The sequence below is a fragment of the Oncorhynchus tshawytscha genome, linkage group LG24 (assembly GCF_018296145.1).
Source record: "Oncorhynchus tshawytscha isolate Ot180627B linkage group LG24, Otsh_v2.0, whole genome shotgun sequence".
Taxonomy (NCBI): Eukaryota; Metazoa; Chordata; class Actinopteri; order Salmoniformes; family Salmonidae; genus Oncorhynchus; species Oncorhynchus tshawytscha.
The window spans coordinates 12,963,278-12,989,425 of record NC_056452.1 but is presented as its reverse complement, the minus strand read 5'-3'; the positions used below and the strand labels follow the sequence as shown (position 1 = coordinate 12,989,425).

General features: G+C 42.9%; 1 protein-coding gene across 2 annotated transcripts; it reads right to left on the bottom strand.

Moving 5' to 3' along the window:
- Positions 1–1,151: 1,151 nt before the first annotated feature.
- On the bottom strand, positions 1,152–25,186 carry nlrc3 (NLR family, CARD domain containing 3). 2 transcript variants are annotated; one of them, XM_024386851.2, is made up of 19 exons: positions 24,832–25,186; positions 14,357–14,542; positions 13,648–13,911; positions 11,695–13,444; positions 11,233–11,319; positions 10,730–10,813; positions 10,430–10,513; positions 8,894–8,977; positions 8,685–8,768; positions 8,207–8,290; positions 7,473–7,556; positions 6,619–6,702; positions 6,267–6,350; positions 5,957–6,040; positions 5,721–5,804; positions 5,347–5,430; positions 4,830–4,913; positions 1,811–1,894; positions 1,152–1,668 (listed from the first exon to the last, which is right to left on the bottom strand). In XM_024386851.2, exons 2-19 carry the CDS (start codon positions 14,478–14,480, stop codon positions 1,578–1,580), a joined length of 3,408 nt encoding a protein of 1,135 aa, XP_024242619.1. In that variant the 5' UTR covers positions 14,481–14,542; positions 24,832–25,186; the 3' UTR covers positions 1,152–1,577. The 2 variants fall into 2 exon arrangements, with proteins under 2 accessions (XP_024242619.1, XP_024242620.1); XM_024386852.2 differs by lacking the exon at positions 24,832–25,186 and adding an exon at positions 24,008–24,142.
- Positions 25,187–26,148: the final 962 nt, after the last annotated feature.

Sequence of the window (26,148 nt, the reverse complement as noted above, 5' to 3'; positions counted from 1 at the left end):
TTTGGTCAACAAAAGTGTTTGTTTATCATTTTGATACATGAGGCTTATTTGTATTTGAATTGATGTTTCATAATGGTTAGGTTATTACGACTGCACTGACATGAGTGGATGCATGTGGCATTTTGGCAACAAACAAAAAAACTTTATATCAGAGTGGTGCCCGGTGGACACACGTATCTGCACTCTCATTGGCTAGAATGGTCCTACCTGGTCAAAGCCTCCTCCCGCCTGCCTTCTATCAACGACAGTACAGTGCTTCCATTTCCATCTTTGAGGGCAGGTATTTCCATTGTTGGTCTCTATGAACGTGGAAACATTGCCTTTAAAAGGTCAATAGCTGACAAAGCAAGATTGGATTGAATTCCGGCCTTACGATTCAGATTGACATCCGCATAGTATTGTTTTGGCGGGGTCGGGAACTGCGAGCTATCAAATCCACAAGAGGCTCATTGCGTTACCTTATCACAGACACTGCCATTGGATGCAACGAAAACACACGTCCACACCTGACTATAAATCGACAAATCCCATGCACCCATACAACTTCAAACACAGAATTAGACTGATCGGCTTAAATCCCCTCCCCATCCAAATTAACACGGACATTTATATCAGCCCAACATCAATGGTTTGACATTTGAGTCATTATTTCTAACATGGATAGAAAATACACTTTCTAGTGCTGTTTTGAACTTCAAACATAGAAGGGATCACAAGGGAGTGGGTTTGTGACACGTGTGCCGCTCACCGACGTGTCAGCTCATAACGCAGTTACACCTCCAACGTCATCAAAACATCTGCTATGCAGCTTAACGCTCAATCTAATTGAATCCGGGCCTTCATCTTTTCATGAAATACTAAAGCTTGCTGTAGTATAAAATATAGATGTTATATATCCCATTGTGCCTGTAATAGAACCAATCTTCTGGGGGTTGTGATCAGCTTTCTCTCAATATCAATTCAAGTACAGTACTATATACTGTAGGCTAAATATATGTGACTTCCTGTATCTCGTGAGATCTTTACCAGCTGGGTCACTGCACACTACAGTACTGTATCTTCCAGTATGTATCGTGCACACATCATACATCCTCTATGAACTGTATATGTCATGTCACACACATTTTCTTTTCATATAAAGGCCATGTATATGTAGCTGCTTTAAGACATGTTTATTAGGAAAATAAATGTACATAAATAATATTTAAATGTCGGTATTAATATACACAATTCCAACGACCGTACCAATGTAATAGATCTTAAAATAAGACCTACAACAAATATCCCTGCGGTTTGTCTTTGTGGCTGTCCATCAGAAGCTAGGTCCAATGAGCCAGGCTGATGGGTAGCCTCTGCGATTCTTCCTCTACATGTCCATTGCAAAGACCAAGACTTCTCCATGGGCAATGGATGTGTTCAGAAGGGTGAAATGTGTTCAGAACATTGCAACGTATTGAGCGGGCACGAGAAGGATGGTTCTATACAACACATGTTATATATCAATGTACTGTAATGTTTAACCCTCCTGAATAAGCCCCTGGGGACCGATGGCCTTTGACCTCTGGCGTCCCTTGAGGTCAGATCTCCACCACACAGTCTGGAGAGTTGGTTCTGATGGCATCGGAGATTACCTTTGCTCCCGACTCTCCGATGCCGTTCCCCTGCAAGCTGGAGGAGGGGAGGAACATGCATTAAAGCCCGAGTGAGTACACACTCAAGCACGCACACACACAGTCTTACACACACCTTTTTGTATACAATATACAGTGCACACCAAACCGTGTAGGAAAAGTCAGCAGGATACACTCACTTTATATAAGTTAGCTGGTGGTTTCCTTTCAGGGCTGTGGCGATGAATATGGCTCCATCCATTCCCAGAGAGTTCTCCTGCAGACTGCACACACATTACATGCATCAAAAGGCTCATGTAGAATCCAACATGAGGTCTAAGGCCCAACCAGACAAAAACACTCAAAAACAAGACCGCAAGTCCATTTGGAAGTAATGTATTGTGGCAGCACTCTGAAATTGCTATCACTGAGGGAACTGAATGTACATGTGTGTGTGTGTGTGTGTGGTTGTCTGTCTTTGAATGTCTGTATCAAATGCTTTCGACTCGAGCCTTTCATGTGATGTTTCTCTCTCTCTGACTCAGTGCTCGGATGAGCTAAGCACAACGAAAATATACCACGCATAATTACTATATACACTCGTCTACGTATTTATCTGGACAGTCGAGATAAAACGTTTAATTTTGACTCTATCCTCCAGCAATTTTGGATTAATGGATTCATTTGTTTAGTATGAGGCGACAGTACAGAAACTCACCTTTTATTTGTCAAACATTTAGTATTTGGTCCCATATTCTTAACAAGCAATGACAACATCAAGCTTGGAGCCAAATGGAATGTTTTAGCTTCACTTTCCAAATAAATACATATGAGAGTGGATATCAGCATGAAACATAATTATGGAGTCCACTGGAAGCCAGAGAGAGGAAGTATGACTAATATCCCTTACTGAAACAGTTCAGATGACCTAAGCTCGATAAATGTGTGGAATTACAACCAGCACAATCAAAGACAGGTACATAAATACAGTGCCTTCAGACAGTATTCACATTTTGTTGTGTTACAGCCTGAATTTAAAATGGATTACATTGAGATCTTGTCACTGGCATACACACAATACCCCATAATGTCAAAGGTGAATTCTAACGTTCGAAATGCTTTGAAATGTATTACAAATGAAAAGCTGAAATGTCTTGAGTCAATAAGTATTTAACCCTTTGGTTATTTATCTTATATAACCGACTTGCCTAGTTAAATAAAGGTTAAGAACAAATTCTTATTTACAATGACGGCCTAGGAACAGTTGGTTAACTGACTTGTTCAGGGGCAGAACAACAGATTTTTACCTTGTCAGCTCAGGGATTCGATCTAGCAACCTTCCGGTTAACAGTCCAACGCTCTAACCACTAGGGTACCTGCCGCCCATTAAGGCAAGCTTAAATAAGTTCGGGAGTAAAAATGTGCTTCACAAGTCACATGATAAGTTGCAATAATAGTGTTTAACATGATGTTTTAATGAACACCTCATCTCTGTAGCCCACACATACAATTATCTGTAAGGTCCCTCAGTCGAGCAGTGAATTTCAAACACAGATTCAACCACAAAGACCAGGGAGGTTTTCCAACGCCTCGCAAAGAAGTGCACCTATTGGTAGATGGGTAAAAAAAAAGCAGACATTGAATATCCCTTTGAGCATGGTGAAGTTATTGATTGCACATTGGATGATGTATTCACTACAAAGTCCCCCAGTCACTACAAAGATCCAGGTACCCTTCCTAACTCACTTGATGGAGAGGAAGCAAACCGCTCAGGGGTTTCACCATGAGGCCAATGGTGACTTTAAACAGTTAAAGAGTTTAATGGCTGCGATAGGAGAAAGCTGAGGGTGGATCAACAACATTGTAGTTACGCCACAATACTGACCTACATGACTGTACAGAATAAAAAGAATACAGGTATTCCAAAACATGCATCCTGTTTGCAGTTTTGGGGCGGCAGGTAGCCTAGTGGTTAGAGGGTTGGGCCAGTAGCCGAAAGGTTGCTGGATCAAATCCCCAAGCTGACAAGGTAAAAATCGGTCATTCTGCCCCTGAACAAGGCAGTTAACCCACTGTTCCCCAGTAGGCCGTCATTGTAAATAAGAATTTATTCTTAACTGACTTGCCTGGTTAAATATACAAAATAAAAACTTTATTTCCTGAATACAAAGTGTTATTTTGGGTGGGGGGAAATCCAACACATCATTGAGTACCACTCTTCATATTTTCATGGTGGCTTCATCATGTTATTGGTATGCTTGTCATCGGCAAAGACAAAGATGATGATTTAACGGAATAGAGGTAAGCACATGCAAAACCTGGTTCAGTCTGCTTTCTACCAGACATTGGGAGACACATTAACCTTTCAGCAGGACAATAACCTAAAACACAAGGCCAAATATACACTGGAATTGCTTACCAAGACGATATTAAATGTTCCTGAGCGGCTAAGTTAGTTTGGAAATAAATCGTCTTGAAAATCTATGGCAAGACTCAAATGGCTGTCTAGCAATGATCACCAACCAACTTGACAGAGCTTGAAACATATATATATATATATATATATATATATATATTTTTTATTAGTAAATATTGTACAATCCAAGTGTGCAAAGCTCTTAGAGACTTACCCAGAAAGACTCTGTAATAGCTGAATACTAAATTATATTTCTGTATTTGATTTTCAATAAATTAGGAAAAATGTATAAAAGCACGTTTTCACTTTGTCATTATGGGGTATTGTGTGTCGATAGATGAGAGAGAAATACATTTTAATCCATTTGAATGTTGAATATTTCAAGGGGTATGAATACTTCCTGAAGGCACTGAGGTAGGAAATTGCTGTTGTATCCATTGTGCAATATATGTTACTTTGCAAAACAGATTGCCATGGTAACATTAGCCCACTTTAGTTCATGTTTAAAGCCACTAATGTTTTGTGGCAGATCTATGGTTGCTAATGACAATACAGCCCCTGAGGAGGAGTGGAGTCGTTAACCCCTGTGGTTTCCTCTGTGCTTGTGGCCAAACGTCTGATGGAAAAATAACGCTAAACAGAAATGCCTTGGTTACAGTCCTAAAGAAAATAATTTGGCTTGTCACGTAGTTAATAACGCAATATTTTGTGGAAAGATAAATGTTATTGTAGAAATGTGCACGTGGGAACACAATTGCTAATTTTTATACATTATAAGGGCTCACTGGATCAAAAGGACTCACTTTAATGATTTGAGTGTTCTGTTTGTCTTCAGTGCATTAGCCAAAGCCTTGGCTCCCTCCATTCCTATGGAGTTCCCTCGTAGGCTGGAACACAAACGAGAGTGTGACAGAAAAGGATACAAAGAACACTACGTCTCTAAATGGACCATAGGGAGGCTGGTGAAATCAGAGGGCAGGCTCATGGTAATGGCTGGAATGGAATACATGGAATGGTAAATGTAGGGTTTAAATGTGTTTTAATACCATTTCATTTGTTCCATTTCAACCATTACTATGAGCTTATAGTGGACTGTGTTGGGACAAAAATCTGTGAAGAAGAGATCTAGATGAATGTGCCAACAGTGGCTGTCAAGAACAGACCACAAAGAGCGAGAAAGTGGGAGGGAAGGTGTGACCGAGTGAACAGTTTCTAGCAAATGCAGCGGGTCAAGAGAATGAGAGTCAATTTCTCGGTATTATGCCGCAAGGACACAGAAATAAAGATGGAATGAGAGCGATTCAAGGAAATAAAACTCACTCCAGAGTGTGCAGGGTTTTGTTGACCATTAGAGCCTCGGCCATTGAGATGGCTCCACTCCTGCCTGCTGATACACCCTGGAGACTGTAGAGAGAACACACACGTGACCGTACACACACGTGACCGTACACACACGTGACCGTACACACACGTGACCGTACACACACGTGACCGTACACACACGTGACCGTACACACACGTGACCCTACACACACGTGACCCTACACACACGTGACCGTACACACACGTGACCGTACACACACGTGCGAACACACACACACTCATTCTCCTCCATCAGTAGCATTTACAATGTGACAGAAATAAAGGCAACAAAGCTATTAGCTCAGTATTAAATAGCGATATGGGGCACTAACCACAATGTACAGAGAGACGTATTGGTCTTCAGGGCTCCTGCCAGAGCTACCACTCCTTCATCCCCAATGGCATTTTCCTGTAGACTACACACACACACAGAGCCAGAGCAAAATCAGTCTCCACAGTCAATCAATGACATTTAACTGTTCTTTGATTTCTAGACTTGTGAATGGTACAGTTTCGTCTAAATAAAGAGCCATAGGTAGAATGAAGTGTAGAGGGCTTCAGTGCTTACTCTAGTAGCTGCATGGTGGAGTTGGTGAGTAGGGCGTGGGCCAAGGATTTAGTGGCTGTGCACTTGATGAAATTCCACTGGAGACTGGTAGACAGAGAGGGATATTTAAGTGAATTGAAATGTGTGTAAGCGTGTGTATGTTGCCCGCATTCTCCAACAAATGTGGCTTGGTGTGGGTTGCTGCTGCAGCTGGCAATTAGGGTTGTTCCATCTCAGCAGGCATTCCCTTCACTTTGCAACAGCGTGTGTGTGTGTGTGTGTGTGTGTGTGTGTGTGTGTGTGTGTGTGTGCACAGATCTGACTGACTTACCGTAAAGTAGTAAGCGCTCGGTTGACCTTCACAGCTCCAGCTATGGCTTTCACCCCCTCATCGTGCAGCAGGTTGGCTGTAAGACTAAGACACACACACAGGTATTCAATGCTAGAGCATCGGTGAGAAAGAAAATAAAAACAGAGGAAGGAAGCCAGAGAAACCTTCATCCATTCTGAATGATCCCAGCTCTAAATAGCCAACTTGTCAGTGCTCCTACTGTCAATACTGAACCCAGATGCCTCACTGCGGCACGCCCTGGGTTAGAGACATTTCCCGACAGCTAGCTATTTCTGTGCCACCGTATGGCAGAGGAGAGTGGCCTTTACTGACAGGTGGTGGTGCGACTCACTCCAGGTGCTGTAGAGAGCTGTTCTCCTGCAGTGCCCTGGCCATATCCTTCGCCCCCTCCACCCCGATTGAGTTCTCGCGCAGGCTAGCAGGGAGAGGGGAATGGAACAAGAGTTATTACAAAGACAGAGCCCTGGAACAGCTAGTGTCGTCCTGAAGATGTTATGGCAGTCTCTGCATAGCTTTTGTTCAGAGCGATGGTATAAAACATTGAACACTAAGGGGGAAAAGTAGGAGGTTTCTTTTTTACAACACTCAGACAGGCTGAGATTGAATCACAAACTAAACTAGACGGGTTGTAAAAGCTGAAATCTGTAGTTGGTGAAACTGCCACGTACGTTTGTGATATTACAGCAACAAAAAGTTACTTCAAACAATGAACAGGTTTTTTTTCTTTCTTTCTTTGACATCATTGCACACGCAGTAGAACAGCAGAAGATGTACTGCAACTTGTTCGTTTTTTACCACAATGCTCCTCTACTCTGTTTAATCAACAAAACCACAAAAAATAAAGGCGCTGGGGGGGGAGAGAAACAGTGGCGACGTTTCCCCCTTTACGGATTTCGGGTTTAAATGAACATATCCATTTTAATCAGCGACTGATTCAAATTTGGCTAAATGTGTGCAGTGCATCCTCTGGGCAATCAGTGATGAAAATTGACCCATTGCAAAGTGCCTGGGAGACAGATGTACAGCAGCAACACTGGTGTTTAGGGAGAGACATGATAACCTGAGCAATCATAGTTGAAGTAAGCCATAATGACATACAATGGAACTGATGAATGTTTCCTCAGTCATTATACTCATTATGACTTAATTGAAGTGAGCAGAATTTCCATTCGCTCCAGTACTCACTTCAGACAGATGAGTCCACGGTTCAACCGCAGAGCCTTGGTTAACGCAGTCATCCCTTTGTTACTGATGGAGTTACTCTGCAGGCTGAAAATGGACAGAATAATTAATTGACCCTTTAGAACCTACCGATCGGTTCTTCTATTTTGTTCTATTTCTATGGTGTTCTTGGTAGCCTAGTGCTTTTTGTGGTTGTAAATGGAACTGTACGTATTGGAAACATTTTTATGGCAGGCTGGCATTTCTTAACTGATTACGTGGGTCGAATTTGATCCACAGAAGTGTATTGTGCCATATCACAATGTGTTGCTGAACTCATGAGCCTATTGATTTTCCATGTTTGAATCGGGCCTATAGGTCAATCTATTTGTCATGACAGCTGTGCATGGCACATAGGTAATTCACCTATTATAAGCAGCCTATCTTGTTGCCTATATCATCATTAAAAAAATCTATTTCAAATGCCCCCTTAGTAACTTTAACTTGGCGCCGGGCCTGCAGTAAAGTAATCACGATATAACCAGCATAAGGAAAATGTGTCAGAAAATAATGTCGCTATGACAACTGCCACTGTTTCTAACCATGTCAGATAAACAGATTGCTTATGTCATCGAGGTCAAATGAGTGCTCCTGAGTGTATTTGTATTCGAGTGTAAGGGGAATAGGAAACATTTTGAAAGTTTATGTCAAGTGGAGGAGCCTCATTGCATGTCATGTAGTGAGGGCAGGACACTGACTGCAGCGAGTGGAGGCTGTGGTTGACGGTCAGGGCCTGGGCCAGGGCTGCAGTGCCTTTGTCCCCCAGCTGGTTACTGCTCAGACTGCAGACCCATAAAGAAACAGAAAACACATTTCAGAAAGCCGCAAGGGTGCATTATTCCGGGCCTTATACTGTCAATACTGGAAGTCAGTGGTAACCAGGTAACTAAGCTAAAAAAAAAAAAAAAAAAAAAAAAATGTTTAAAAATGAAACTCAAATGTGTATTCTTGCACCATTGAGAGCACGTCATGTGTATTTATCAGTCGATTTCTGACATATACAACAGTTCTGTAGCAGTCAATAGTCTACTGTTTGATGGAACATGACATTGATTGCCTTGTGCTCCTAGACGGTCAGGCAATTAATCTGTCAACACGTTTGGGTGACATATATTTCATAGAAGGTTGAGATAGACATCTTGTAGTATGAACCACTGATAATGATCAAGTTCTTACATCAGTTCTGTAAGTGTCCGGTTTGTCTTTAGCGCTTCTGCAATCCTCTTGGCTCCATCTGCTCCAATACAATTCTTCTGTACACTGGGAGCACAATGTTGACATGTTTCAGCGTACACACACACACCACTTGCTGACCTCGATAAGTTGACTGGTCACTTAGAAACACACACACACACACACACACACGGATGGTCTGTAGGACTCACTTCAGCGAGACAAGTTTGCGGTTGGACAGCAGCACCTCAGCCAGGGCCCGAGCGCCCTCCTCCTCAATGAGATTATTTTGGAAACTGCAGAACCGGGAGAAAATGAAAACGCAAACCAAAATGACATTTCATATTTCACTGGCATTGGTAAAAAAATCATCAAATGGCAATAACCACTGAGAGCAAATGTCAGCGTCGAAAATCATATTCAGTGTCTAATGAAAGTCTTCACACCTGTTGCACATTTTTGCCTCCGTATATTTAAATCTGAAAAGGGATTACATTTGATTTCTTTCCTACTGATCTACACAACCTACTACACATTTTCCAAAGTGCAAGAAAAAAATATAGAAATGTTCTAAAAACAAAGATGTCTAACAGTTTGATACTTATTTGAAGCACATTTTGGCAGCAATTACAGCTGTGAATCATGTTGAATAAGAACATCTATCCATTGTTTTGGAAAAACTGCTCAAGATCAGCCAATTTAGTTGGGGATCATTGATGGCCAGCAATATTCAAGACTTAATGATCTCAGATTCTATTTTACAGATTCATGTCAGCACCAAGACTAGGCCACTCAACACCTCTCACCTCTCCTCACCTCTCTCACCTCTCTTATATGAAATTCTTATCCATGTTGTCTTGAAGTATTACTTAATAGCCTTGTTGTAAACAAGAGGGATGATTTGGAATGGATTTTTTTTTTAGCACAGGTTTCCTTCTTTTCACTCTGTCATATAGGCCAGTAATGTGGAGTGAATTCAGTGCTGTTGATCTATGCACAGTTTTCTCTCAGCTTAGCCAATGAACTTTGTGGCTGTTTTTAAAATCTTTGGCTTTTTTAGTGATATCCGTGAGCAGTTTCAATTCTCTTAGGAAGGACATCCAGATCCTCACAGTACCAGGGTGATGTGATACACCATCCACAATGTATAACTTACTTGACCAGACTCAAAATGATATTCAGTGTCTTGGAATGATTTTGTAACCTCCCCTGATATGTGCCTGTCTGAAAATGTATCACTGACATGTTTTTCAGCTCTGAGGTTGAATCATTGTTTGAAATTCACTATCCAACTGAGGGACCTTACAGAGATGGGAAGTTGTTCTTAACTCATTGTTAAGATGTGCCACAGCAAGTGGTGAAGATTTTTTTATATTTTTTATTATTTCCTGCAATATTCTGTAATTTGTCTTACATTTTGAAAACTCTGAAGTAGTTTATGTAGATCTATAGGAATTTCCTTTTAATTTAATCATTTTTAGATTTAGATTTAAGGCACCAACTGTGCAAGGTGTGTAAAGACTTTCACTAGGCATTGTGGGGCGGCAAGTAGCCTTGTGGTTAGTGTTGGACTGGTAACCAAAAGGTTGCAACATGCAATAATCCCCCAGCTGACAAGGTAAAAATGTCGTTTTGCCCCTGAACAAGGCAGTTAACCCACTGTTCCTAGGCCGTCATCGAAAATAAGAATTTGTTCTTAACTGACTTGCCTAGTTCAATAAAGGTCAAATAAAATTGTAGTTACTCACTTGATGGACACCAGGACCTGATTCATTTTGAGGGCTTCTGCTAGAAACTTGGCGCCTTTAGATCCAATGTTGTTGCTACGGAGACTAAGCCACAAACAATTTATGCTTAACCAAAGGAGAACTTAGTTTAATTTCACAATCTTTAGTTACCACTTTCATACTTATTATATAAGCAACAGGTGTTTTTTTTCTTCTCACTCATTAGAAGATGTTCTCAGATTACTGTTAAATGACATTGTCATGAACAAACAAACATCTGCCATTCATTTGGATGTAATCGGACACATTGGTCTCACTCACTCAAGTGTAATTAGAGTCCGGTTAACCAGTAGTGCTCGACTCAGGGCCTTGGCCCCTTTGTTGCTGATAGCGTTCTCTGCCAGACTGAATATAAGAGAAGTTCCATAAGAAAGACCATCATAATACATCATTATACAATACTGGGCATACCAATTTGCATGTATGACCTCAGTGAATATCATGAAGAGTATTATGTAACTGTAAAGAAAATTTTCAATCGCAATAAAAGGATAGCAATGAACTTGCATGAGAGCTGAAATGTCCTCAATGCTAAATGTCTGACGACATGATTTAATGGTTGTGTAAACATGGTCATCTCCTTGAAATGAAGCATTACCAGAATATGTGAAGGACCTGAGGTCCCAGGGGTCTAAACTGGTTAAGAGAGGCTACTTATAGGATGTAGGCTGCTTAGTTTTTGGCTATTTTTCCCCCCACACATAGTGAGGGGGTTCTAGTAATTTTATAGAATCCCTGTCGCAAAGAAATGAATGGCTCCTGACCTTATCTTCTGAAGGTGGCAGTCCTTTGCACTCAGTAAGCTTCCCAGCAGTTCCATGACATCATCTTTAAAATGGTTATTTTCCAATCTGCAAAATGTTAAGATACAGCATCCTTAGTATGAACGTCAAAAACACTGTCATAGGGAATTGGACATTATATTTCAAGTTTGGCCATAAATGTCACAACATATGGCAGGTTCTGACCTGAATTATTTTCCTATGTCCCCACATCTTACCCCCCCCCTTTATTCCCCTTATCTGAAATGGTTGGCACTTTGGAGTAAAGGAAGATACTTTCAGGGATGGGAGGGGCTTTGTTGAGATGAGGAGGGTGGCTATCTGAGATGGGAAGGAGCTCATATGAGATGTGGAGGAGTTTACCTAAAATGTGGAAGGGTTTGTTTGAGATGGCGAGGCGACACCATTACACAGGGAGCTGAGATAGTGTCTGCTCTAACTAACCTGAGATGGCTGCAGTAGAGCAGCTGAGGCAGCAGGCTTTTGACAGTGGAGTAGTCCAGACATGCCGACAGGTTGGTCTCCTCGCTGCACTCTGGTGACACCTGTAGCAGGTAGGCCAGCGCTGTGCAGTGTGTCCGTGTCAGCTTCCATCCCAGGCCGCCACAGCGCAGGTCCTCCTCCACGCTGCGTAGCACCTCTGTGTGCTGCAGCTCCTGCAGGCAGTAGGCCACGTTCACTGAGCGTAGTGACACCACAGCACCACCGCTGCCCAGGAGGTCCTGCAGCAGCCCAGCTGCCCAAACCCTTTGGCCCCCATCGTCCTTCCCCTGGGCCAGCAGGCCTGCCAGCGGCCGCAGCGCCGCTGGACACAGCAACCCCGCCAGGAACCGCACAAACACATCCAGGTGACCATCCTCTGCCTGCTGGGATCGCTGCAGGGCGCTCCTGAAGTGGTTCTGGAAGCCGATCTTGGGCCAGGACATGGCGCTCTCGCTGAACAGGTCAAAGATGGCACGTTTGGAGCAGATGTGGTAGTACGTGGCTGCTAAGAACTCCTGCACAGTCAGGTGGGTGAAGCGGTAGGCCACACAACTTGGGGATTCTTCACGGATCAGTACTCCAGTTCCAAGGCCACCCTGGGTGGATAGAAGGTCTACTCCATAGGCCCTCATGTCCTGCTCACTGAAGGTGTATTTGTGCTTCAGAAGTCCGTAGAAGGCCAGTCGGCCCAGACTTCCCAGCAGCTTGCGGTTGTTCCCGTTAAGCTGGTCCATCTTGATAGGCTCTCTGCCTCTGGGCTCACCTGCTTCGGCTCTCATAGCACAGAAGTGGGAGTAGAGCTCAGTGCAGGTCCTGGGAAGGCCCTCCTGCCAGCCACTCTCCAACAGGTACCCAAAGGTAACCGCCACTATCCAGCAAATGCAAGGCATGTAAGACATCACCATGAAGATCTTGTTGGACTCCAAGTGAGTCCATATCTGACTGGCAGTATCTCCCTTAGGGAAGGTGTGGCTCAGGAACAGCCGAATTTCCTTCGGGCTGAATCCGGGGATCTCGGTCAACCTGTCCACTAGTCCCCCAGGAATCAACGAGGCCACCGCCGGCCTGGAGGTCACCCACACCGCTGCTTCAGGGAGCAGGTTGCCCCGGATGATGTTGGTGACCAAGTCGTCCACCGACACCTCCTTCTTGGGGTCTGTGCAAGGCACAGTCTCCGAGAAGTCCAGAGGACAACGGAACTCGTCCAGACCGTCGAAGATCAGCAATGTCCGACATGTACCACTCAGCACCAGGCTGGGGTCCGTCATGTGAGGGAAGGCCAGCTTCACCAGTCTTTCGGCCGACAGCTTCTCCCCAGTGTTCAGCTCCCAGAAGGCAAAGGGCAAGACAAAACTCACGTCTGTGCAGATCTCACCTCTGCTCCAAAGGCGTACAAAATGTCCCACAAGGGTGCTCTTGCCGATGCCGGCCACTCCCACAGTGAGTGAGACCCTGGGGGGCAGGCTGACCCGTGTGAGGGGCTCCAGGAGTTTGGCCAGGGCCAGCTGTCTGACGTGGTGTCTCCGCGCCCCACGGGTGGCCTCCACCTGCATGAGGTCATGCTCCTTCTGCTGGAGGTCCGATAGGCCGTCGACCAGGAGCAAGATTCTGGAGGAGGAGAATTCTGGGCTACAGGGGCCAGGGGAGAGGCTGTCACTTGGTGTGGGATACTGCAACAGAAGAGCCTCCTTGTGCTCCTGAACCATGGGATCTGCAGTGAGAGGAGAATCAAATCACAGACAATGATAGCTTATAGTAGTTTCAGAGAGGGGTGTATACCAATACAATTACCAACAATAGATAGCTTTATCACTATCTGGATCTGAACAACTTGCAGAAGGCAGTTGACAATCCTACACACAACACACTCTAGCCTATAAACTAGATGCCAACCAATAGGCTCCTCCTCCTCACCGTGCATCGTGATGAGCCTGTACATCTGGGAGTCAGAGTTCTCAAGGAAGGCCTGGAGAGCGTTGGAGCCCTGGGGGTCCATGCTGGCCAGGATGGAGGTAAGGGTGCCCACCTGCTCCTGCAGCTGCCCCCCAGCTTGTACCTGGGCCTCCTCACCCTGGCTCAGCAGTTCCAGCTTCCTCATGTGGGACAGCACCCCCTCCAGGAGGGGAGTGGTAATGAAGCGCTGCAGATGCCCCTGATGTTTCTGGATCCAGCCCACATCTAGGCCACAAGAGACAGAGACCAACATATTCAGAGCTCTGAACTCTGATTAGAACGCTCTATGTGCACTTTTGACTTTGAGTAAATCATGGTTAATGTTGATTGGTGTGAACTCTTTTTAAGTTATGTGTACATATCTTCAGTTAGAATTTGGTCTAGAGTTGCTGACAGGCAACACATTTTTTTATTTTTATGTCTGGTGTCTGATACAACTTAACCTAACGTAGCATGCGTAAACAGACTCCAGAACAGAGTTCCTACATCCGGTTTTCAGTAGTAAAGGAAGCTAGGTTGAATTTGTTGTATCCCTGAAAACCGGATGCATCCAGTTGTTGGCAACTTGTCCAAACCTGCTTTCATGTACAGCTCTTTCATCGATTGAGGAAATGATCAATGAAGGACATTAAGTGCAGCTCATAATGGCAACAACAGCAATAGCTTTTACCTTCCATCTCTCCCTTGGTGGAAGTTGAGGTGGGGGTAGACTGGAGGTCAACATAGCAGTCCTCTTGCCATGCGATACGCTTGTTTCTGTCCAGAATAGAATTGTAATGGGTGTTTCTTTCCATGGAGCTGTTGCTTGTTCCTGCCTAAAGATATGCCTGTCCACCTTTCTCCATCTCCGATTACTCTTGAACACAAAAAGGAAAAGCATGTCTCACCTCAGGGCACAGAAACGTGACATGTTGTGATTGATTCTTCATTGTCAGTACAGTAACACCCTTGCCTATCACTGACTTTGCCCTCACCTGATTGGAGTGTCCAAGGGCTCATACGAACAGTGTATGATAATTGTGCCAATCATCAGGGGCCTCCTTTATAACAGTTGTGTCAATTTCACACAATGTTTCTGTGTGCACCATTTCTGAAAAGTCTGCACGAAAATATTGAAATGTACCAACTTGGCACACGCCATATACACGCATGCTTCTAGTTATAAATCAAACATGTGGTAAAACCGTGTGCATGTGAACGAGCATTAAAACTCCGGCTGGAAACCCCCTCCATTCACCTTTCATGGTGACAATAATGCACTTTATTTGCTGCATAATTTGAAACTATTTGGAATTAAGTCACATTTCCTTTAGAGGTGTGGGCCGAATGTTTTAATAACTAAATCAGGTTTTTGCTTTTTCAAACTAAACATGCATGCTGCAGCGAGTGCCTGACCGTGCATTCTACAAGACTATTCAAAACTATTTAAAAAGTAGACTATGCTGCAGCCCACACTTCTATTCAAAAGACAAGTTGTTGTTCAATTTAAACAACAGATTCACGTGGTGTGTAGCATCCACAAGTCTGAAAATACGAAAATTGGCTTTTATTAAGACGGTACACATATTTTCCCCATTTTTTTCCACAGACGAGCCATTAAATTGAGTAAAGGAGGAAATGTATGCCTTTGCAACCTGAATGAAGGATGTTTTATGTACGAACCGTCGATGGGGGACACGAGCGTGTTGCAAGTTGAGGAAATTTAAGTCGGACGTAAGAAGACAAATGATGTAAAGGTATAATATCGCCATCATGAGACCAGTTGGGCTGTACAGTAGCCTACCCATACTGTCAAATAGTTTTATGTAAGCTTCATTAACTGTGAGAGCAGATTGTTTAAATCTTTTACAGTAAAGTATGATGTATCTGGCAAAGGGCTGTGTCCGTTTCTGAAAGAGAGAACCATGGCAAATTGTTTTGGACCAACAATGTTTTGCATCTACCGTTTCCCCAACCTAAATACACTGAATAAAAATATGAATGCAACATGCAACAATTTCAAAGATTTTACTGAGTTACAGTTCATATAAACAAATCAGTCAATTGAAATGAATTCATTAGGCCCTAATCTATGGATTTAACGTGACTGGGAATACAGATATGCATCTTCGCATAGAGTTGATCAGGCTGTTGATTGTGGCCCGTGGAGTGTTGTCCCACTCCTCTTCAATGGCTGTGCGAAGTTGCTGGATATTGGTGGGAACTGGAACCCGCTGTCATACACGAAGATCCAGAGCATCAACCATGCTCAATGGGTGACATGTCTGGTGAGTATGTAGGCCAAGGAAGAACTAGGGCATTTTTAGCTTCCAGGAACCATTATCATGCTGAAGCATGAGGTGATGGTGGCAGATGAATGGCATGATAATAGGCCTCAGGATCTCGTCACAGGAATCTCTGTGCATTCAAATTGCCATTGATAAAATGCAATTGTGTTTTGTCAAATCAAATCAAATCAAATTTTATTTGTCACATACACATGGTTAGCAGATGTTAATGCGAGTGTAGCGAAATGCTTGTGCTTCTAGTTCCGACAATGCAGTAATAACCAACAAGTAATCTAACTAACAATTTCAAAACTACTGTCTTATACACAGTGTAAGGGGATAAAGAATATGTACATAAAGATATATGAATGAGTGATGGTACAGAGCAGCATAGGCAAGATACAGTAGATGGTATCGAGTACAGTATATACATATGAGATGAGTATGTAAACAAAGTGGCATAGTTAAAGTGGCTAGTGATACATGTATTACATAAGGATGCAGTAGATGATATAGAGTACAGTATATACGTATGCATATAAGATGAATAATGTAGGGTATGTAACATTATATTAGGTAGCATTGTTTAAAGTGGCTAGTGATATATTTTATATCATTTCCCATCAATTCCCATTATTAAAGTGGCTGGAGTTGAGTCAGTGTGTTGGCAGCAGCCACTCAATGTTAGTGGTGGCTGTTTTACAGTCTGATGGCCTTGAGATAGAAGCTGTTTTTCAGTCTCTCGGTCCCAGCTTTGATGCACCTGTACTGACCTCGCCTTCTGGATGATAGCGGGGTGAACAGGCAGTGGCTCGGGTGGTTGTTGTCCTTGATGATCTTTATGGCCTTCCTGTAACATCGGGTGGTGTAGGTGTCCTGGAGGGCAGGTAGTTTGCCCCCGGTGATGCGTTGTGCAGACCTCACTACCCTCTGGAGAGCCTTACGGTTGTGGGCGGAGCAGTTGCCGTACCAGGCGGTGATGCAGCCCGCCAGGATGCTCTCGATTGTGCATCTGTAGAAGTTTGTGAGTGCTTTTGGTGACAAGCCGAATTTCTTCAGCCTCCTGAGGTTGAAGAGGCGCTGCTGCGCCTTCTTCACGATGCTGTCTGTGTGAGTGGACCAATTCAGTTTGTCTGTGATGTGTATGCCGAGGAACTTAAAACTTGCTACCCTCTCCACTACTGTTCCATCGATGTGGATAGGGGGGTGTTCCCTCTGCTGTTTCCTGAAGTCCACAATCATCTCCGTTTTGTTGACGTTGAGTGTGAGGTTATTTTCCTCCGAGGGCCCTCACCTCTTCCCTGTAGGCCGTCTCGTCGTTGTTGGTAATCAAGCCTACCACTGTTGTGTCGTCCGCAAACTTGATGATTTGAGTTGGAGGCATGCGTGGCCACGCAGTCGTGGGTGAACAGGGAGTACAGGAGAGGGCTCAGAACGCACCCTTGTGGGGCCCCAGTGTTGAGGATCAGCGGGGTGGAGATGTTGTTGCCTACCCTCACCACCTGGGGGCGGCCCGTCAGGAAGTCCAGTACCCAGTTGCACAGGGCGGGGTCGAGACCCAGGGTCTCGAGCTTGATGACGAGCTTGGAGGGTACTATGGTGTTGAATGCCGAGCTGTAGTCGATGAACAGCATTCTCACAGGTATTCCTCTTGTCCAGATGGGTTAGGGCAGTGTGCAGTGTGGTTGAGATTGCATCGTCTGTGGACCTATTTGGGCGGTAAGCAAATTGGAGTGGGTCTAGGGTGTCAGGTAGGGTGGAGGTGATATGGTCCTTGACTAGTCTCTCAAAGCACTTCATGATGACGGAAGTGAGTGCTACGGGCGGTAGTCGTTTAGCTCAGTTACCTTAGCTTTCTTGGGAACAGGAACAATGGTGGCCCTCTTGAAGCATGTGGGAACAGCAGACTGGTATAGGGATTGATTGAATATGTCCGTAAACACACCGGCCAGCTGGTCTGCGCATGCTCTAAGGGCGCGGCTGGGGATGCCGTCTGGGCCTGCAGCCTTGCGAGGGTTAACACGTTTAAATGTCTTACTCACCTCGGCTGCAGTGAAGGAGAGTCCGCATGTTTTTTTGTAGCTTATGCCTGCCTGCCCATAGCATAACCCCACCACCACCATGGGGCACTCAGTTCACATTGACATCAGCAAACTGCTCACCACACAACGCCATACACGCTGTCTGCCATCTGCCCAGTACAGTTGAAACCGGGATTCATCTGTGAAGAGCACACTTCTTCAGTGTGTCAGTGGCCATCGACGGTGAGCATTTTCCCACTGAAGTCGGTTACAACAACTGAACTGCAGTGAGACCCTGGAGAGGATGATGAGCACGCAGCTGAGCTTCCCTGAGACGGTTTCTGACAGTTTGTGCAGAAATTATTCCGCTGTGCAAACCCATAGTTTCATCTGCTGTCCGGGTGGCTGGTCTCAGATGATCCCGCAAGTGAAGAAGCCAGGTGTGGGAGTCCTGGGCTGGCGTGATTACAAGTGGTCTGCGGTTGTGAGGCCGGTTGGACCTACTGCCAAATTCTCTAAAAGGACGTTGGAGGTGGCTTATGGTAGAGAAATTAACATTTAATTATCTGACAACAGCTCTGGTGGACATTCCTGCAGTCAGCATGCCAATCGTACTCTCCCTCAAAACAGACATCTGTGGTATTGTGTTGTGTGACAAAACTCAACATTTTAGAGTGGTGTTTTATTGTCCACAGCACAAGGTGCCCCTGTGTAATGATCATGCTTTTTAATCAGCTTTTTCAGGTGGATGAGAGAAATATGCTTTTTGTGCATATGGAAGATTTCTGGGTTCTTTTATTTTAACTCATGAAACATGGGACCAACACTTTACATGTTGTTAATATTTTTGTTCAGTGTTTGATGGACTGCATGTGAAATTCTGAAATATTGTAGAGGGCAGGCTACTGATTTTTAAAATGTATTACAGCACTTACTGGGGCTGGGAATTTAGGTGCGCAACCTGGTCTCAGAGCATTTCGTAATATTCTGTAAGTAAATCCAAGACACTCCAACGCTATGTTACGTTTCAAATGGTATGTATTAATTTGTGGATGTCCATCATTCATTTCGTATATGTTTACGATTTGCAATTCGTACAATACGTCATGAATCTGAAAAATGTACAATATGTTACGAATTTGCAATACGTATGATATGTTACGAATTCCAATTTGTTGTTGCTAAAGTTAGATTCAAACCCACAGGGGTTAAAGGGGTTAAATATGTGTTCAAAAAACGAAAATATTTCCTGAGCCTTCTTATATATAGCCTTCCAAGATAAAGGACAGACACTTATTCCTTATGATTTATTTTTAGACTGTCTTTTTGGCCATTTATGAATGTATTATTCAATGTGTTTCTAGGAGCTATAGTAGTAAAGGCCAAATTAAATATTTTATCAAGTCGTTTTTGGGGGATACATACAAGGGTCCTAAAATGAAAAACCAAATAGCTTAATGATCCATGATATGACCATCTTAAAACAATTATGTATGTTCGCTTGGTAGAAACCCCCACCCCCCTTTTGAGGTTAAGTAACCATCCAACACATAACATAATATACTAATTTGAGTGTCCTGGATTTACATTTATTATGCGTTGTATCGCAACATATGTAATGTCTATTCTATGAGCCTTCTTAACCCTTTTAGCTAACTGTTCCCCTAACCCTTAAACCTAACCGTAACCCTTTTAGCTAACTGTTCCCCTAACCCTTAAACCTAACCTTAACCCTTTTAGCTAACTGTTCCCCTAACCCTTAAACCTAACCTTAACCCTTTTAGCTAACCCTTCCCCTAATATTAACCCTTTAACCTAACTCCTAACCTTAACCCCTGGCACACGTAGCACGCGCTCCAGCAGGTGTATCTCACTGATCATCCCTAAAGCCAACACCTCATTTGGCCGCCTTTCCTTCGAGTTCTCTGCTGCCTGTGACTGGAACGAATTGCAAAAATCGCTGAAGTTGGAGACTTATATCTCCCTCACCAACTTTAAACATCTGCTATCTGAGCAGCTAACCGATCGCTGCAGCTGTACATAGTCCATCGGTAAATAGCCCACCCAATTTACCTACCTCATCCCCATACTGTTTTTATTATTTACTTTTCTGCTCTTTTGCACACCAGTATCTCTACCTGCACATGACCATCTGATCATTTATCACTCCAGTGTTAATTTGCAAAATTGTAATTATTCGCCCACCTCCTCATGCCTTTTGCACACAATGTATATAGACTCTTTTTCCCTTTTTTTCCACTGTGTTATTGACATGTTTATTGTTTACTCCATGTGTAACTCTGTGTTGTCTGTTCACACTGCTATGCTTTATCTTGGCCAGGTCGCAGTTGTAAATGAGAACTTGTTTTCAACTAGCATACCTGGTTAAATAAAGGTGAAATAAAATAAAAACTTAACCCCTAGTGTTAGCTAACGTTAGCCACAACAAATTGGAAATCGTAACATATACGTTTCACCAATTCGTAATATTGTATGGATTGCAAATTCGTAACATATCATAATGAATTGTCATTTGTAAAACATCAGATGAATTGTAATTCGTAACATATCATATGAAATGGATGATGGGCATCGACAAATGAATACATACCATACGAAACATAACATATCATACTAAATGGAATGTCTCCGATTTACATACAGAATAACACAATGCTCTGAGACCAGGTTGCAATAAGATATGCATTATGATTCTCAAGATTTTGTATGTATTGCGATTCAATACTGTGATTTTATTGCAATTCGATGTTCCAAACATATTGCTCACCATGTATCTGCAGCAGAAAGATGAGGAGAGCACCCCCTCCATCACTAGTACTTACAGTAGCATGTATACACACTGTAAGCCTACTTCAATGGACAATATCAACTGTTCATTCACCTGTTAAATTTGACTGTATATTATAAACCGTGCTGCCTATGGCATTGCAAAACTTGAAGTACATATAGCCTATCTATTTACTACTACTAGGTCCAATTAAATGAGAGATATGCATGGTAATTTGATGTACGGCTACTTCGGAAACATGAACCCACCACGGCCAGAGAAGGTGATGTATTTTTTCTGCAATGGTTCTGAAAAGAAAATCGATACGCAAAAGATTCCCGTTTTTAGATACTAAAACATACTAACGGCTGCATTTCTGTTAATACATTTTCCAGTTTACATTTTTTATGAGTAAGCTTTTATCATAACCCTCATTTGCACAAAACAATTGCCAGGTTCCAATACAATATTTCAATCACTAACAGAGATGTGTGTACCCATGGGGGTCTAAAGTTTGTGGGAAGATGAGCACATTCTCATGACAAGGTATACTTTTATAAATGCCAACTTTTTTGGGAGTATGTTTTGTATGCCCACATGGTTTATAAATAAGGCACCAAGTGCTTTCCTTGTGCAAGCAGGGGGTAATGACCATTCAATGTGTTGAATTCAAAATTGCAACGGGGTGAATTAAATTCGCCGTGTTGCAATCAGGAGTTGCATAATGTATGGTCAGTAGTGATGGTTGCAGAAATGACGTTGCTAAAAATGTAAAGACCAATAAATGAGAAGAGGTTTAAGAGAAGAGTTTAAAGCGTGTCTGTCAACATATGGCAACAAGCTAAGGCTCTATAAGAGGAGATTCAGAAGGGGCCAAGCACTGCAGCAGGAACAACTGCAAAGAAACATCCATCAGCAGTTTTGGAATGAAATCAAAAAGATTGTTCCGGAAAAAGAAAAAAAACATTTATGAAAATCCCTATGGAAATCATACTGGAAAATGGGGAAGTTGAGCATAAGATGAATTGTGTATTATAGAACTGGGAGAATGACTTTGCTAACCTATTTTAAGGTGGCAATATCCCATCTGTGTTTGATGATGACTTCTTAAATTAATAGGGCTGGGTTCACCTCAAATCAATTCCTGGATGCAAAATTGTCTGTGGAGGAAGTTTGGAAGGCTGTTGAGGAAAGCTAAAAAGCAACAGGGGGAAAAAGGCAACATGAATAGCGGAGCTTCCAAATTTGGACATAAAATGTGTCTATTCCCAAATGTGTTTTGAGAATGTCATCATCCCATCAACTTAGTACACATTTCTCATCAAATCAATCCCAAAGTCATCAACAAATGATCCACGGGTCCCACTAAATTACAGAGGCATCAGCCTTATAAGCACAGCCTACAAGTTATATTCTGGGATCTTAAACAGTCTGACTTTGGAAACGTCAGGTTTGCTTGTAAATCACATTTACACAGTATCCACTGTGATTAGAGCCAGACTACAAGAATGCAAACCTACATATGCATGTTTTGTTGATTTCAAAAAGGCCTTTGATTGGGTAAATATAGATCAACTTGCTTTCAAACCTATATATTAGCTGGGATGTATGATACAATGAAAGCCCTACATAGGGGGCGGTAGGTAGCGTAGCGGGTAGGAGTTTTGGGCCAGTAACTGAAAGGTTGTTTGATCGAATCCCCGAGCTGACAAGTTAAAAATATGTTGTTCTGAGCAAGGCAGCTAACCCACAGGGCGCCGAAGACACGGGTGTTGATTAAGGCAGCTAACCCACAGGGCGCTGAAGACGCGGGTGTTGATTAAGGCAGCTAACCCACAGGGCGCCGAAGACGCGGGTGTCGATTAAGGCAGCTAACCCACAGGGCGCCGAAGACGCGGGTGTCGATTAAGGCAGCCCTTTAAGCCCTTTGGGTTAAATGCAGAAGATGCATTCAGTTGCACAACTGACTAGGTATCCCCTTTCCCTAGTGCTCCAATTGCCTGTGTACAGGTAAATGAGCTGAAGACCAGATTGTTTCCCACTCCATTTGGGGTCAGAGGGATACAAGAAAATCAAAGGTCCTTGTGTGCAGATTTGAGAACCAGGATACTGCCTTTGGCAATTAAAGTAGGTAGATTAAATGCCATAGATGAATAAGAGTGGCTATGTACTGTATTTGATTTAGGAGAGGTCAAGAAAAAGCAGCACTTTATTTCACTGTACTTGATATGATTACATAAGAGTAACCTAGTTTAATAAAATTATATGATAATTGTTTTTTGCTACAGTGAAATATAGTGTCTTATAAGCCAATCTGTGTTGGGCTTCTTTGAAGCATAATAATAACGTTTGTGTAAAAGGAAATCATGCTCTAAACTGCATTTTTGCACTGGGGGGTCTTGAAACCCCCCCTTTGTGCAGTTATGAATGGTGCATCTGTGTGAGATCCTCAAGTAAACAAGCAATTTCCCTCTCATTAGTGTTCTCGTTTTTCCAAGTCAGTGGAAAATAAACTGTGCACTGCAGCCTAATGTGCTGTTCGTAATTATTATGTTTTTTTTTTACAAAATAAGTGCTGTTCTTTTTCTTTTTAAATCAAATGCATGGCCCATATAATTCACAGGGCATACACCTTTTCAGTAGTCAGCATTAAGTGGTTCCTTTATTTTTCCATTAAAAGGATATAATTAGAGGCCAAAGTCAAGGCAGTGATGCATTACAGACACGATGAAAGAAACAGATGTTATTAAGTAATCAAAATGATTACAACATTATTTTTTGCAGCACGTGGCAGCCCCGTTCTGTGAGCTTGTGTGGCCTACCACTTCACGGCTGAGCCGTTGTTGCTCCTAGATGTTTTCACTTCACAATAACAGCCCTTACAGTTGACCGGTGGCACCTCTAGCAGGGCATACATTTTACGAACTGACTTGTTGGAAAGGTGGCATCCTATGGCGGTGACACGTTGAAAGTCACAGAGGTCTTCAGTAAGCCCTTCTATTGCCAATGTTTGTCTATGGAGATTGCACGGCGGTGTGCTCGATCTTATACATCTGTCAGCAACGAGTGTGGCTGAAATAGCCAAATCCACTAATTTGAAGGAGTGTCCACATACGTTTGTATATATCGTGCAACTGACAAAAATACAAATTCTTTCAAAAACATGCATTATAAAAATCTCCCTCCCCAGTCACTCTAATTGACATCAAATATCAAATCAACAGAAGAACATAAGGTCACCTTACCGCTAAGATCTTGATGTGCTACAGTAGCATAGTATACAACGGGCTTATACAGGGTTTTCATTGTAACAAGACAGACAGAGCAAAGCAAGCTTTCCTGTAAAGCCATTCTGTCATTACCATACCAGGTATGCATGCGCATGGTGGAAGTTGACTCAACTCATCACCCAAACCAAACACCATAAAAGTAGCTCTTGAGGTGTTGCAGGCAGGTTGTCAGCTTCCGGTTCAGTCTGAGACAGAGTCACGAAGCTAAAAACCACATAACCTACCACGGCCTGGCTGCAATCTTCACATTACACCTCAGACACCAACAGTGAGACAAACTGAAGTGACTATAGTAACAGGAATACAGGACAGAGCTACTCTTTGGAGATACTTGAGTAACTATAGTTGGAGATCCTTGAGTAACTATAGTAACCGTCATTCTTCTAAACTTTCAAGAGCACCAGCATTGACATCCAGTCTCATCAAAAAAATGAGCATTAAGTGAGCTAGAGTGAAACTTAGTGTCAATAATTTGCAGTCAATGTAGTTTATTGTAAAACTTCCTGTCTAGGTGGCCTGTTGGGCCTCGCTTGACTGTTCTCACATGTCTGGTAGTTGCAGCTGAGTTTAAACAATGGTTTTGAAGTCTGAAGTCAGAGTGGCTGGTGCCAATGTTGAAAGGAAATGAGAGTAAAGAAGTTGGAAGGGGTGTCAAAAGCTCAAGTAGCCACAAATGCAATATCTTAACCCATGTGGACCTCCACATGGGGGAAAAAACAACTGAAATTGAAGCGAGTATAAGATAAATAAATGTATGATCAGGTACAAAGATAACTCACCTTGGGCGACTGGTGCAGCTGTGGGTCGGGTTTCAACAGGTGTGAGCATTAATGACCCTGAACCCAAGTCCTCTACCTCATATTGTGGGTTGGGATAGAAATGGAACAGCTGCTTTAGTGGATCTTGCTCTCGCTGTCTGCAGCTGACCTGAAAGGAACTCTCAGACAAACCCCCCAAAAATAGCTATCCTCTGGAGACACTTTTTCTGACTAGACGGCTTAATTCTGCGTCAGCACTGAAGGTGCTACTTGTGACAAGAAATTTTACGAACAAAGTAAATAATCGTAAAAAGTAACTTGTCGCTCAGTAATGGGGGGACTCTGCTCTCGCTGAGCTGTTTGACGTTGCACCTCTTCCTGTGTCACTATCTGACTTCCTGTATCGAGGCAAGGAGATTTCAGTTAGGCATATGATGCTTTGCGTTGCATGAACTCTATTTTTGAATTACTCCTTGTGCACATACACACACCAAAACATCTCCCCCAAAATTATTTAAGCTAGGGAGCTAGAAGACGTTATCAGTCATCCTGAAATCTAATCTAATGCCAAAATGAAATGTAAAACTTACATTGATATGATTAGGATCATTTAGAATTGACAATAATCAAAAGACAGGCAGGTAGCCTCGTGGTTGGAGTGTTGGGCCAGTAACTGAAAGGTTGCTAGGTCGAATCCCTATGCTGACAAGGTAAACATCTGTCATTCTGACCCTGAACAAGGCAGTTAACCCACTGTTCCTAGACCGTCATCGTAAATAAGAATTTGTTCTTAACTGACTTGCCTAGTTAAATAAAGGTTAAATAAAGGTTAAATAAAAAGGGCATGAAGGTGTCAGGGCAGGCATAGAGTGGCTGACAGAAAGAGGATGGAACAGAATCATCTCATACTGTGTAGAGAAAACAAACTAGAGAAGAAAAAACAAGTTATTGAAAGGGAGAGATGGAGAGGTTGTGAAAGGGAGACACACACTATGTAAACACTACATCAATGTAGAATTACGTAGGTACTTGCACTCAAACCATGAAAAGGCAAAACCAAGGAGGCTAAGATGTAAAAATATAATGAATAGCATTTGTCTCACCTAACCTTAAAGATCTTTTCAAACTCAACATCGTTGCAGTGCTCAAAAAATTCAGAATTGATCTCAAAAGGTGGTTTCCCATCTCATGGATTGTCAGGGTGAGCCTTATTACGATGAATATCCTCCCTAGTTTGCTCTACCCAATGCAAATGATGCCACTGTGGCTCACTTGAAAATTTGTCAAGTGTTGAGAAGGACCTCTCTAAATGCATTTTTTTTTAATGGTAAAAGAGCT

Excerpts from the sequence above, each read along its gene's own strand:
- nlrc3 (XM_024386851.2), bottom strand. The coding sequence starts at position 14,480 with ATGGAAAGAAACACCCATTACAATTCTATTCTGGACAGAAACAAGCGT. Across the intron at positions 8,769-8,893 it reads CGCAAACTTGTCTCGCTGAA|TGTACAGAAGAATTGTATTG; the intron begins GTGAGTCCTACA and ends TTGTGCTCCCAG. Across the intron at positions 1,895-4,829 it reads AGAACACTCAAATCATTAAA|TCTGCAGGAGAACTCTCTGG; the intron begins GTGAGTCCTTTT and ends ATGTGTGTGCAG.